The sequence below is a fragment of the Aedes albopictus genome, chromosome 2 (genome assembly GCF_035046485.1).
Source record: "Aedes albopictus strain Foshan chromosome 2, AalbF5, whole genome shotgun sequence".
In the NCBI taxonomy this organism is placed as follows: Eukaryota; Metazoa; Arthropoda; class Insecta; order Diptera; family Culicidae; genus Aedes; species Aedes albopictus.
Window position 1 is genome coordinate 406,918,051 of NC_085137.1, and position 14,736 is coordinate 406,932,786.

The 14,736-nt window shown below is 41.0% G+C and overlaps 1 protein-coding gene across 7 annotated transcripts in view; it reads left to right on the top strand.

Annotated features, from left to right (window-relative positions):
* The window catches only part of LOC109409609 (phosphatidylinositol 3-kinase regulatory subunit alpha), a 146,467-nt gene that overhangs the window by 109,797 nt on the left and 21,934 nt on the right, over nucleotides 1-14,736 (top strand). For 5 of the 7 annotated variants that reach the window (XM_062853381.1, XM_062853382.1, XM_062853384.1 and 2 more), the window contains 3 exons: nucleotides 2,829-3,263; nucleotides 9,030-9,119; nucleotides 9,361-9,408. In XM_062853381.1, the coding sequence (XP_062709365.1) occupies nucleotides 2,897-3,263; nucleotides 9,030-9,119; nucleotides 9,361-9,408 (505 nt within the window). In that variant the 5' untranslated portion in view covers nucleotides 2,829-2,896. Of the gene's footprint in view, nucleotides 1-1,266; nucleotides 1,593-2,828; nucleotides 3,264-9,029; nucleotides 9,120-9,360; nucleotides 9,409-14,736 lie in introns of those variants that run through there. The other 2 variants (XM_062853379.1, XM_062853380.1) reach the window with 2 other exon arrangements.

The following is a 14,736-nucleotide window of genomic DNA, read 5'->3' on the forward strand; positions in this document are numbered from 1 at the left end:
CTGCAAACCACTCAAAACCCCCTTTGAAACCCATCTGAAACTCCCTTGAAAGCCCCCTAAAATTCCCTGGAACCCCCGGAAACCACTCCTAACCCCTACTAAAACCATCTGGAACGCCTTGCAACCCCACTGAAATCCGCCCGAAACTCTTCAAAGGTCCTATTGAGTCCCCGGACACCCCTCCGTAAACCCCCTGAAACTTCCAGAAACCCGCCTTAATCGATACTAACATCTGCGAAACCCCCTTATATCTCTTTAATTGCCTTGATGCCCCTCTGAACCTCACTTAACAGCCCACCGAAGTTCCCTTCACTGCCGTGAATCGCATATCACTCCCATCTTTGCAGGATTTCCTATGCAAATGGGACAGATATGCGATTCACGGCAGTTTAACTCCTGCAAACCACTCCAAAACCTCATTTGAAACCCATCTGAAATTCCCTTGAAAGCCCCCTTAAATCCCTTGAAACCGCTGCCCTGGGAACCTTTCTGAAAGCCTCGAAAATGTCTTCTTGTTCCCATCTTTAAAAATCCTTTAAAGTCTCCTGAACCCGTCGGAAATCGCACTCCAAACCATGAAACCCCCTGAAAAACTTTGAAAGCCCTCTGAAACCTCCCTGAAATTTCATTGAAAGCCCCAATCCTGAACCCCTCTGAAAGCTCCACAAACCCCAGCTAAACCTCCCAAGAATCATCCATAAGCCTTCCTTCGGGAATCCCTTGACTCTGAAAATCTGACAAATTTGCAACAGATAATGAAAATTCTGGCTACGCGAGTGAAGCGTTCAACATAGGGTAGCGAGTATCGGTCAATATTAGGATGAGCTAGCATAAAGCTGTTAGTACACAGGGTCAAATATTTGTCCAAAAATAAACCAATGCTCAAACATCTTGTTTGTCTCGATCGAACTTTCATTAGTGTCAAACTGATGTTGTTTCTTGAGCTCTTTCCTAGCCGGATATTTGACCCTGGGTACTTCAGGCTTAAGAATGCGTTCAATAGTTTATAAATGTTTTATCTTTGCTCAGAAAATTAAATTTAGGGGAAATTAGTTAAAGCTACTATCATTTTGCCACCTGATCGCTACCAGCCCTGCCAATAGCGCGGCTGCGCTACTCGTTCGTCGTCTTGGAGACGGAGCTCAGCAGGCTGACTGATAAGTCTGACTAAGCTGTCGTCATCGGCTATTGCGGCGACTAGATATAAAGCGAGAAAGGGTGTTCGTGTAGCACCAGAGCGCAGTGCCTACTACGACCAAGGTGTTCTGCGCTGGTCGTCGTTGCTTGTGGATCGGCTGTGGTGGTAGTGGTCGGATCAGCTAGCTAGTATGTAATGCTGCGGTTCCATATAACGATGGACAGCGGCGGTGTCGAGGACAGTATTGTGATCTATCGCGCGACCGTCAGCTACACTTCCGCCACCGATTGCGATGAGCTTAGGAGGAGCTACCAAAAGGAAGACATCCTTGAAGTGTGTTGTACATCCCGAAAACGTTCACCGCCAGTAGTGGATATGTCGGTTGCGGCCAGCACTTTTGGAGGATGGTGCAGAACGTTCAACACACGCACCAGGCGGGATGGCTACGTGCTACGTAAGTAGGCCTAGCTAAGCTCAGAACTCGCCGACTTGTAGGTAGTGGCGTAATTAGCTATGAAAGTGTGTAGAATTGATTGGCGATGGACGGCATGGCCGCCTGAGAGCGATGTTATGCGATGATATTCGGATCGCTACTGATCGCGCGAATGTGATCGAAATCTTTCCATTCTGCTTTGCATTTTTTTTGCTGTAATCGACAGAATATCCAAATGGATTGATAATTCCATACTTAATGCGTCAGGTTTGAAAGTTCAATTCGATTTTGGTGCTTCGGAAGATGGCCTTGACTACGTCCTTTTGAAAGGAATCGGGAATAGTTGGCTCGTGTGCGACATCCGTTGTTCATATTCATTGGTTCTTCCACGAACCGCTGCATCTTGAGGTACTCTTACAGTTTTAGTTTTGCTTTCGTTGGGAAGGCTAAGGGTTGTAACATGAACAGATTTAACTACGTAAAGCCCGTTTCGGCGATGGAAATTGGTTAGAAGTGTGAGCAAGATAAATCAATGCTAGTTATTTGACCGGTGGTGTTAAACCAATTTGTCATTTGAGAATGAGAGGCCTACAAACTGCGCATGGAAACCTTTCGATGATACCGGCATTAGGACAGATAGTTTTTCGTCAGTTGTAATTAGTTCAACCCAGTCTGAAAAATTTGAAATATGGTATAAAAAGTCGCCCGGAATGGTTAAAGCGGCTATGAAGCATTATGAAAGTATTGAAAGTTTGAAAGCAGTTTTTTCGTTCAAAACTGAAACGCTTGCAATGGAACTGTATTCACTGTATTACACTGCCTATGATCGCATAACTGTCCCATATGAATAGGAAAAGGAAAGGCAGCAAATATGGGACTGATATGCGATCATAGGCAGTACATTCTCGAGCTAAAATACAATGAATACATTTTCCTTGAAAGAATGGCAGTTCTGAATGGGAAAACTGCCTTACAATTTTCAATGATGACAACGCTTTCAATGACGAGAAAGAGAATCGTTCAACCTTAAAAGTTTTTCCTGATATGCTGTTTATCAGGACTGTAAAATTAAAACGATATCTCTAGAGTTGTGTATATAACTAAGTTTGTAGGTAAATAAAGGTTACGTTGGGTTTCCTGATGGCAAAAGCTTTGGATTGTTAAGGTGGTGACACACTTGGTGTTTGAAAAAAAAAACTGGATGTTTTTGGTAACAGTTGAAATCTAAGTTCTCTCTCCTGTTCTTCCTCTTTCCAGTACCAAACCTTCAATGCTGCGACGACGACATTAGCAGCGGTGGTAACTACAGCAGTAGCAGCAGCAGCATGACAACCCCATCCTCCACCCACTACATACCAGTGGCCGGTCTAACAGGAGACAACAATAGCGTAGCCATCGGTAGTGGTAGCAACAACAACAACAGCAGCAGTACTAGTGGTAATAGTAGTATAGCCACCCAAAACAGCAGCAACACCAACAGTAGTGAGTTGTGCGGCAGTGGCATCATCAACAATGGCAATTCACCAGCGACGACGGCGGTACCGACGGTCGTTACGACCGTGGAGTCCACGATGGCCAAACTTACGATTACCAATTCCTCGAAGGATGTCGGCAGTGGAACCGGCAGCAGCGGGACGACATCCGAGGATATCTACGTGTCGTGTGTGAATCCAACCACCGGAGCCGGTTTGGGTAATATTGCATTTTCCTTACTACTTAGTTTGCTATTACACCGAAGAGTGTTCCCCTCGCATATCTATTGACCGACAAAACTGCTTGCTCTGGGTCGGGTTGACCTGATGCAGACCAGATACGTGAGAGGTGTTTTGGTCAAGTGTGCTGGCTTGTTCATCTGTTGATCGTTGTTTTTTGGAAGCAAGTGCTTAACACAAAGTTTGGTTCTCATATAACATTCTGCGAATTTTAACCCTTATGTGGCCGACAGAGTACCCGGGTACCCAGCGCCCATTTAAAAAGCACGGTGTAGAAAAAAGCAAAAAGTTTGTCGGACACATAACGGTTAAGAAACTTACAGCAACTTAGATCAACAAATGAGGAACAGCATCCTCGACTTTGGGTTGATTGATGTAATTGGGAAGAAGATGCATTCTGGGGTTCCGAGGCTGCCCGTAATTTCGCTTTTTACCTGTTCAGCGACTCTAAAATAAAAGTATTTCTGGCAAACCTTCAGACTACAGCAAGAGCCACATAGTTTAAAACAATCGTGTCGTGTCTACATAACCATCGCAGCCTGGAATCTCAAAAGTTAGTGAGCGTTGAACAGATAGATTTGGGATTAGCGAAGCCTCAGCCTATGCTATGTTCTTTTGCCACTATTGATACAACGTAAATATGGCAACTGCTTTCAATTATCAGGATGGTGTGAATGTTTTACTCAGAGAAATTGTAAAATGTTGTTCTTACCAATGAAATTTCACGTTGGAAGTAAATGTTACCGTAAGACTACGAGTTTTAACACATTCAAAGCTTGTGCTTACAGTAAGGTAATTTTGAAAGAATCTCTAGAAGGGTGGTATTACATTTCTTGGAACTCCATTTCCCGGAATGCTAAGCTTAAGTTGGGGAAAGTTTACGACATTTTTAAGAATGTTTCTTATGTACCGAACTGTTTTCCCGCAAACAACTTGAAAATTATACAATGCGTCTTCCTATTAAGAACTAATCTTAAGTTTTTACCACTGAAATCAGTTCTAGACAGGATAGTTTACGCATTGACCAATTTTCATCCGAAACGCTCATATTGGCAGTGATATGAAGTTTCAATATCAACCGACATTTCAAGAAAAAAATTAGCTCACTTTCTGACAGGGATCAGTCCATTTGACGTTTGGCTTGTGGCGGTAGACAGCTGATCGATAAAATCGATCATCAATCTTATCGATCATAATTAATATGCATATATTATGTCCAAAGACACTGGCCAAACATCAAATCGGTTGATCCCTGTTCAACACCCGGTTCAACACGTGGGTTCTGAGTACAAGTGCGAGGAAAGGAGAGCTCTTTCTAGGATTCTTCCACAGGCTTACTCAGGATTCCGTCAGAAGTTCCCTTTGGAATTTTTCCAGCAGCTTATTCTGAGATTCCTAAAGAGATTCCATCAGGGTTTTCTCTACCACTTTTTTTCGTAGTTCCTCCAGGGTTCCTTCAAAGATTTCCTTCGGGATTTGTCCCTCTCGGGATACCTCCAGCAGTTCCGCAAATCCTTTAGTAGTTCTTTCTGGATTGGAATTTCTCCAGGAATTCCTCTCAAGAATCATTCATAATTCGTGTTTTCTCCAAGAGTTTCTTATTGATGTTTTTTCTGAGATTCCTTCAGTACCTTTTGAAATGTTTTTTATTGGATTCCCAGAAGTAATTCAAGAAGGAATGTAATCCCAGATATAACTATTGAAGGAAGGAAACCCAGATAGAACTCCTGCAGGAGTTACTTACAATACTGTTGGAGGAATTACTTAAGCAATTTTTGGAGGAATTCCTCATGGAACTCCTGTGGGAGTTTTGTAAAGAACACATGGAAGAATTTCATACGGAGCTCCTGGAGTTAACAAAAATACCCTTGGAGGAATTCTGTAATAATCTTCTGGGGGATTTCCATTAGGAACATTTAAGAAAACTCCAAAAGGATCTGCAGAAATTCTAAAAGGAACTCATGGAAAAATCTCGGAAGAAGTTCCTATAGGAATGTCGCAAAGAATTCCTGGAAGAACGCTGAAGGAATTCCGGAAGGAGTTCCTGGAAGAAGATCGGAAGGAGTTCCTGGAGGAATCCCGGAAGGAGCTCCTGGAGGATTCACAGAAAATGTTTCTGGGGGATCCGGAAGAACTTCTTGGAGGAGTCCCGGAAGAAGGTCCTGGCGGACTCCCGGAAGAAATTTCCGGATGGATGTTCTGGATGAGGAACTCCTGGTGGCATTTCGGAAACAATCCCGGAAGGAATTCCTGATGCAATCTTGAAAAGCACTTCTGGAGGAATCCCGGAAGGAATTCCTGAAGCAATCTTGAAAAGCACTTCTGGAGGAATCCCGGAAGGAATTATGGGAGAACCTGTGCTGGAACCCTTGGAGGAATCCTAGTGGGAGTTCCTGGAGAAATCCCGGAAGAAGTTCTTGGATGAATTCCAGAAGAAAACCCTGCAGAAATCCCAGATGAAACTCCTCCATGAGGAGTTCTAGAAAAAGCTCCAAGAGCAATCACAGAAGGAACTCTCAGAGAAATATGGGAGTGAATTTCAAAAATATCTCCTAGAGGAACCCTAGAAGGTACTCCTGGAGGAATCTCCAAAGGAACTTCTGGACGAATGTTAGATAGAAGGAATCTTGGCAAGTATTTTAGAAGGAATCGTAGAATAAATTTCTGTAGAAAAACCAGAGCGATTTTATGAAAGAATCCCAGAGAAAGAACTCCTACAGAAATCCTTAATAAACCTGTGGAAGAATCTCAGAAAGAGCTCCCTGAAAAGCCACAGAAGGAACTCCTGGAGAAATCCTGGAATAAATTTCTAGAGAAACCTCGGAAGGAATTCCTGGAGAGATCCCAAAAGGAGGAATTATCCAAAGGAGGCATCCCAGAAGAAGCTCTTTGAGGAACCCTAGAGAGAACTCTCGCAGAAATCCCAGGCGGAACTCCCAAAAGGAATAATAAAAAAAAGAAATCCCAAAAGGAACTTCTAAGATGAAAATTCCAGAATCCCAAAAGGAAGTCCTGGGGACATCCCAGAAGGAACTTTTGGAAGACGTGTCCAGTGTCTCGTACTTGACACGACTACGAGTCCGTCACAGTTTCTTTCTAGAGCTTCTTTAGTGATAGCTCTTGAAATGCCTTCCTGGATGCTTTCATATTATTCTTAGTATTCCCAGCATTTTCCCATGATCCAAGCAATTCTTTTCGGAACTGCTCTTTGAGAATCTTCCACGATCCATGCGCCTAGAGTCTCTCGCGGGATTTCCCGGAGTTGCTTCTGCGTTTTCTCCAGAAAACTTGTGTGGAATTTCCCCCGGGAGGCTTACACGAGTTTCTCTCAGGAAATTTCTCAGATGTTATCGCAGAATGCCTTTTGGAGTTTCTCTCGGGATTCTTCTTGAATGGTTTTCTGCGACCTTCCTCTCAGGACTTCCTTTAGAGTTCTTCGCGGGGGTTCTCACAGAAAAATATTCGGTGATCCCCTGAGTTTTTTTTTTTAATTTTCATTAATGTGCATTTTAACTTAAAGCTAATTGTACACTTAGGATTCCCAGAGTTTCTACAGAGTTATTCTTGGGATTTCTAATAGTGTTTTTCACGGGTTTTCTACAGGTGTTGCTCCGGAGATTTTTTCCCAGAACTTTTGCTGTATAGCTCCCAGAGTCTCTTCCGGATTTCTTCCGAAGTTTCCAATCGCGTATAGCTACAGAGCATTTGGCCCCTTAGCTTCAAGACCGTGCGCGCTTGTTATGCACTACAGCCAGCCTACACGAATTCGCAGCTGGGGGGCAAAATCGCTGTAGTTACGTGGATGGGAGGTAAACATTCATCAAAAGTTGCTCCCGGATTTTCTACAGGAGCTTCTCTCTTGGGTTATAAGGTTGTCGCGGGATTTCACCTTACACTTCTCTTGAAGTTTCACCCGGGACTTCTCGTAGAAAATTCCTTGTGGTGTAGCTCCTGGTATGTCTCGTGGAGTTTTTCTCCTGGAATTGTCGTGGAAGTCGCAGAAGTTACTTAAAAATACCGGGAGAAACTGTTCAAAATCCGTCCCGGAAAACCACTAAGAGAAATCCCTGAAGAAGCTTTAGAAAAGTTTTGGAAGTATCATCGCAAGAAACCCTGCGAGAAACTCTGGAAACATGTTGGAAAAACCTCTGAAAGAAGTTCCGGGAGGTACTTCTGTAGACACCCCGTGAAAAGCTCCAGGAACGTCGGAAAGAATACTGGGAGTAAATCCAGGAAAACTTCTGGATAGAATCTTGGGTCAAACTCCTGGAGAAATCCAAGAAAAAAGCCCCGGCGAACCTGAAGCAAGATCTCCGGAAGAAATCCTCCGAGGAAATCTGAATAGATTCATAAGCAAACCCCTGAACAAATCTCTGAGTGAAGTCCTAGTTCCTGAAAGAGTTCTTAAGATCACAGGATATCTCCAGAGTTCACAAGTATCTCTTAGAATAGCCAGAATTATATCGGTACCGCCCATTTTTTTCACAATCGTAGTGTTTATTTTTTAAATTTTCTTAAAAACAACATGTTGGCTATTACAAATTTGTAATAAAGTTAGTTAGATCTCAATACCTAAAATAGATTCTTGGTCGTATTTTGCAGTAGGTTCAACATTTCTGAGTAGCACATTTCACATCATTGTTTGAAACTGTACGCTTTGAAGCAGTAATCTCCGGTGACGTTTTTGGTTTTATCATGGTTACAGAAATCTAATTTTGGTTTTATACTTATCTTACAATTGTTCCTGAATAGTGTGGTCAATGTCATAGTAATGAACAGCCTATACACAGATCGAAAAAAGACTGTAAAATTCTGTGACATATGATGCACATGATTGGAGCGTGGGATATCATAGAAGTTTGCATGACATATCATGTAAAGTTCATAAAATATCATGTAAACTTCCATTATATGTCATGTAATTCAGTATGACTCTGAGAGTTTACATGACATATAACACAAATTTACATTAAATATCATGTAAACCTTCATAACACTAAGTTTACATGACTAAAATGAAGTTTACATGACGTGTAAATCTCATTATTTTTATCTGTGTATGATAACCAGAATGAATGGAAAATCTCTCATTAGGCCACATGGCTTTCGGTCAAACGGCACACTTAATACCATTATGAAACCAAAAAGGCTACTCGAGGTGATGCATTCTAATCGCTGTTCATAAATATTATTTCTAACAACATAAGACCCGAACCGGAGTAGAGACTTTCGGTTCGGTTGGCATGTATTTTTAATTTAAGAACAGATGTCACCGTGAATTTTCAAGTGCTTTTGTGGTGAAAGTTTTTTTTTAATCTACGTTCTTACGCGAACTATGTATTCCTTGAAATTTATCGGTGTTCATCAATACTTACGTGTGTAAATATGATTAGTGGTTAGATATCTTAGCAAAATGGAAACACATTTGTTCCAAATTTGGTTGTTAGGCGTCATTTAGGAAATGTTTTACAAGCTTACAAACAACCAACTTTCATGAAACAGATGTGTTTTCATTGTGCCAAATCGGTATCTGGTCTGCAGGAACCCGCTTGATTGCTCTTTTCCTGTGTTTCGTATTTTTAAGTTTACCGATCAATTGAACTAACAAAAATACCCATAATTGCCATCGTCCAGGGAGAAAGCAATCAAGGAGCAAGCCCATTCCCCCTCCTATGCACCAAATAAAAAAAATACACCATATTACAAATCCGATTTTTCTCCAAAATATTGCCTCTTATCATTATAGTTAAAGTGGATGAATTAAGTAGTAAAAGCATTAACAAATACCACACGACAGTACCTGTTTATTTTGTAACTCCTATTATCTGTTTACTTTGTAAGTATTCCACACGAAGAACAATCATAAGGGGCAATATGAGCAGAGTCGATAATCACTGACTCGCTGCATTCTCTTCTTTTTTTTCTGCTTCTCCCATCCACGATCCTGTGTCCATACATTCTGTGTCCGGCGACTCGGCGACCACTGTGACATCCGAACACACCGCGCACACGTACACACATGGACGGATTCGTACACATACAAACATACACGTGCGTGTCGATTCGCTGTTCTACAGGTCGGGACTACATCTGGGGGCTCGGACTGCAAGGACGACAGTGTAGACGTAAGGATGCCATATTTCTTTGTATATTGTTTGTTTTCTAAAACCTGTCTGCGGTATCTCTGATCCTAACAAAATCTGTGTGGTGTACATTGAATGAAATGCGGTGAAATATGATTTTTGTGAACGATTGTATCTGATTGTATCTGCTAGTTGAAACTGTTCAGTGCTGGACAAAGTCATGTTTTAATCTTTTGAAAAGTGATGAATTGAAAATTCGTCAAGTTACTTGTGCAGCACCAGTCATTGGTAGCATTCGAATGCGCATTCCATTTGGAGGAAAATGTGCTCCTTGACCCCATCGATACCACAAATATCATCTGTCAGTTCTATTATAATATGACTACTATCAATTAACCATGATTTTACTGAGACAAAATTTTTGCTGGTCACATCACACTCACAGTCAAATTAATTTTAAATTAGTTGATGACATAGTTTCAGTCAAGATATTGAACGTTTCTTGCTTGAAAAAAAAAAAATTGTTCCCACCAATTAAAACATCATGATCAGTTCAACCACTGGTGTAATGATAGAGAGTACCAAGCGGGGTACTTTCAGTTTTATGAATAAATAAATCTTTATAGCCTTACTTGCCAGTAACTCCTCGTTCAGCAAACGCTCGGCTCATAATCTACTATCATCTCTACTCTCCCGATTCATTACCATCACCTTCCATTCTACTCGTTCTCACTTTACTGTTGATTCGTAATGGATTTATTACGTTCTAGATAAAATGTTTCACGTGATTTGCACAAAAGTATTCAATCATCATTTGATTATTCTGTCATGATAGTTAGTTGGTATTATCATCGTCGTATGACGGCCATGATATCTAACAGCTCTGAGAGCATCCTTTAATTCGTGTAAACTCCACTCATCGAATTGTTATGTAAGTTGTAAACGTGAAAATCTCATTCCACAAGTTTCTTATTCAGCTACTTTTTACTCTCTCATCAGACCTTCAAGTCGCTTAGACCCATTCTGGATTTAATCTCAACTTCGTTTCGTTTGACTGAATGAATTCTCTACGCTGAAGAGACAGGCAACTTAAAAAATGTACGGCTCGCGACTTAATCCTTGTCTACTCACTCCACCCAGTTGGCTCACACTCGACTCTTAACTTTCATCCAGCCGACTTACACAATTCACTTTCGATTACCTCTACTGACTTTTGATTCATTCTTAAACAACCAAACTTAAACAAGAATTCTCCCACGGTTTGTCCATCCATCACTCGTCTGCGGACACAAACAAAATTCTTTACATTGAAAGCAAACAAGGAAAGTCTAACGTATGATTATTTTTGTCCCATTTTCGCCACACTCAGCTACCTGTCGAATGTCGACTCAGCGTCGAGTCACGTCTCATTCTCAATCCATTATTATCGCAGTCTGCACTCGTCTCACTTTGGACTCATTTTTAACTCACTCTTTCCAAACATACTAGAAGAGATTCTTAGAACTATCATAAAACCAAATTTAAAGGTATTAGGTTTTATTAAGGTTCTCAAAACCTCCATCACCAAGACTAATTGGTCATCAAAATGTAACTTGGGTTAGCTATCTAGATCTCACAACCGATTCACTTTTTCGATTCTCTCTACTGTATCATTATTCATTTTCGAATTACCGTTGATTCATTCTCTGGTTTCTCGTTCTTCTATGTGCCTGGTAAGAATCGTGCGACCGTTGAACTAAACTGTAAAACTGCCAAAAATGTCCAAAGCCGAATTAGATAACCCTTGAATTGGAAGAAACTGACGGCAGGGATGAGAACACTCACTTGCAAAGAGCTATACTCACTTGCTGTTTTCTCAGCTAAGAAGCGTGCTATCAAGGAACGGTGTATAGAGAACTGAGAACACTTTTGAGCTGAAAGAACAGCAAGTGAGTGTAACCTCTTGCAAGTGAGTGTTCCCATCCTTGCACGTTGTCTCAACCCTACCACATTCGGCTCATTTTGACTCATCATCGAGTTACTTGCGTCCAGCTCTCAAACTCAAACCAATCTCAGTGTCGGTTTTCGTGATTCACGCTCTCGATTTATTGCCGCCAAATCAAGCTTAAATCGCTCTCAACTCACTGTTGATTCAAGCACCACTTATTTTCATCTCACTTGCGACTCACTCTTAGTTCCATCGATCTCACAATTGATTCACTCTTGGATTCCACTGATTCATTTTCGATTACAGTATTGTTCCGGTTTTATCACGCCCCTTTTCAAAAACGCTTTTAAATATTCCTCAAAACCTATTCGCAGTTCCAATAGTTTTAAAGTTGCAAAACGCACCTTCAGCATTCATTTTGAAGAAAAGGGGAAACACTTGCTTTCAAATGTAACAGTAAATTAATGAAAAATAAAGGACTGACGCGCGGAGGGCGTGATAAAATCGGAACATAACTGTATTTCTAATCTCGTATTTTAATTCTCAAATCACCACTGATTCCAAACTGAAAAAAAAAAATACATATTCAAAAATTCTCAAATAATACAACTGCTGTTTCTGTCCACGTGTCTTGTATACAAGGATGGGAACACTCACTTGCTGTTTTCTCAGCTCAGAAGCGTGTAATCAAGGACGACTTTTGCCTTGTGGTTTTGTCTAAAAGTTTGCCGAATAGAGTAGGGGTCGCTTACGCATACCAAAGTCGTGAGTGAGCTGCGAAGGCAACTCTCCACGAGGTGAATGTAAATTACACTCATCTCGTGGAGAATCGCTCTGTCACGACTTTGGTATGCGTGTGCGATCCCTACTCTACACGACAAACTGTTAGGCAAAATCGCAAAGCAAAAGTCGTCTATACATCGTTTCTTGATTGCACGCTTCTGAGCTGAGAAAATAGCAAGTGAGTGTAACTCTTTGCAAGTGAGTGTTCCCATCCCTGCTTGTATATGAGTAATATGATATAATTCTGATCTCACCCCTGTCACAATCGACCCACTTTCGACTCATAATCTCACTTACGATATAGCTTTCCACCAAGTCTTGCATTGCTGTCAAATTCTTAAATTATCCCGTGATTCATACGCTAGTATTCGCAACCACCTCTCGACTCATTCTTATTCTGCTCAAAAATCATGTTTGACTCATTTTTAACTCACTCTTGAGTGATTTGACTCATCTTCGATTTCGTTTAGGTTTAATCTTAGATTATACCACGCAGTGGCAATTCCCTAACCTCAACTCTACCTGTTCAACAAATGTAAATTCTTGATTTTTTGGACAAATCAACTTGAAATCAGTAGAACATTACGAGAATAGTTGTTTTCGCCCATTTCCAAATCAATTTTGATAGTAAATTCTTTGCAATTGCAAGTTTTTGGGTCGTTGGACAGGTAAAAAGTGAGGTTACGAGACGCCACTGATACCACAGCTTATATACTGATTCACTCACATTGTCCCAACTCCACTCTCAAATCACGTTCGACCCAATCACTGGACTATGGACTCGTCACCTACTGATTGTTTTTACTCTCAAGTTCAATATTGATTTACTCGACTCACTAACAATCGCGCTAAGGTTCACCCTTGGCTTCTTCTGATTCTCAAACGGTACTAGATCAATCTTGGAATCAACTTTGATTCGCTCTCGCTCGTTTCTCGCTTATCCCCCACCTATTCCCCGCCTATATCGTGGTCAGTTGTTTTGGTTGGTTGCAATCAGGTGAGTATTGAATGATATACATTTAATATGCACTGAAGGAAGGAGTTTCCTTCATCGGCGTAAGATATATGCACGTTTATTTGATCATGCCTGAACAATTTTCTATTGCGTACAAACATACTCAACAAGGATGCCAAATCCCCTTTCGCAACAAGGATTGTATAGCGCACTGTTATTCATAGGACTTTACGCGCCACAACTACGACCTTTTATCGCCTCACAGCTCACTCTCTGTCCACTCTCAGTCATCTCATCGACTCATTCTCGAATCGCTCTCGACTTAATCTTATTTCACCGTTCAAAGTTTATCATTCTCCGCTCTCTCTGAAGTCTGGACTCATAATCAACTTATTTGCGACTCCCTTTTATTCTGCTATTACCTCCCTCAATTCACTCTCGGCTCACATGAGCGATACATTCTTTACTGACACTCGACTCACTTTCGATCAGCTATCGACCCGCTCTCCACTCATCCTCGGTTTATTCCCATCTCACTCTCGATTGGATTCAATCTCATTTTTGATTCACTAGACTCACAATCTGTGTTGGTAATTCACTCTCAAAGCACACTCATGAGCCGTTTCAACGTGAACGAACTCGCCCACAATTCTAAATCATTTTCTCATGCGCGAGTTTTTGATACAAAATCTTGCTCTCACGAGTCTCAAGCATCGAAATTTGGTTCGCTTGTAAAACGACGAATCCAAATCGTTTTGAATGGCATCCATTGTTGTTGTACGCAAAATTTGGCATTGTTCTGTCATGCAATCCTAAAAACTTTCATTTAAATAATAAGAACATCAAGAAAAAAAAATCAACGAGTAAGGTGAGTTTGAAGAATCGCGCGTGAAACAACTCAAACATGAGATTTCAGAATTTGAGTTTTTATCAATACTGCTCATAATTTGTCAAGCCTGTTCGCTTTAACTGTTGTGTAGTCCGTAAGAATTCTCACGGTCACTCACTATCGTCTCGTTATTGACTGCCTCGATCCATTCTCGACTAGCGCGCTCGATTCATCATCAACTCACATTCGACTCGCTGTCTCATTTTCAATTAATTTTTAGTTCACTTGATTCACAATCGATCCGAGAGTTATTCATGGCTCTATTGCGTCACTTTCGACTTTCTCAAATCTGTCTTGATTACGATCATAAAATCACTCCTAGTTTACACAGTCCCGTGAAAATTAGTGCATGAAAAGCTACATACATCAGCTCCGATTTGATTCATTCTTGCATTTCCCAACATTGCATTTCTGGAACGGTTTCGTAACTTAATGAAAGCGCATTTCAGTTGGATGATGGTATGTATATTGTGTCTTTGTGATCAGGGCTGTAACTTGATCGAATAGTTTTCATAAAATTGTTTGAGTCACGGACAGCTCACAAACTCCCTGCATTGTTCAATTTATCACCACATAAATGACGTTTGGTTGGTTTTCGATTTTTTTTTCTTATTCAAACGCTCAAGCACTAAGAGGCATTACGGAGCCGATGTTATCAACACGTGGTTTACGATTTCAAAGTATCAGATAATTACATTAATTTCTCATGAGATATAGATACCGTGACATCACCTAAATTCAATCGCTTAATATCGCTTCCTAATTCTATTCACCCCATTTGTTTTGCATGGTGTGAACGGAATTCGAAACCAAAAA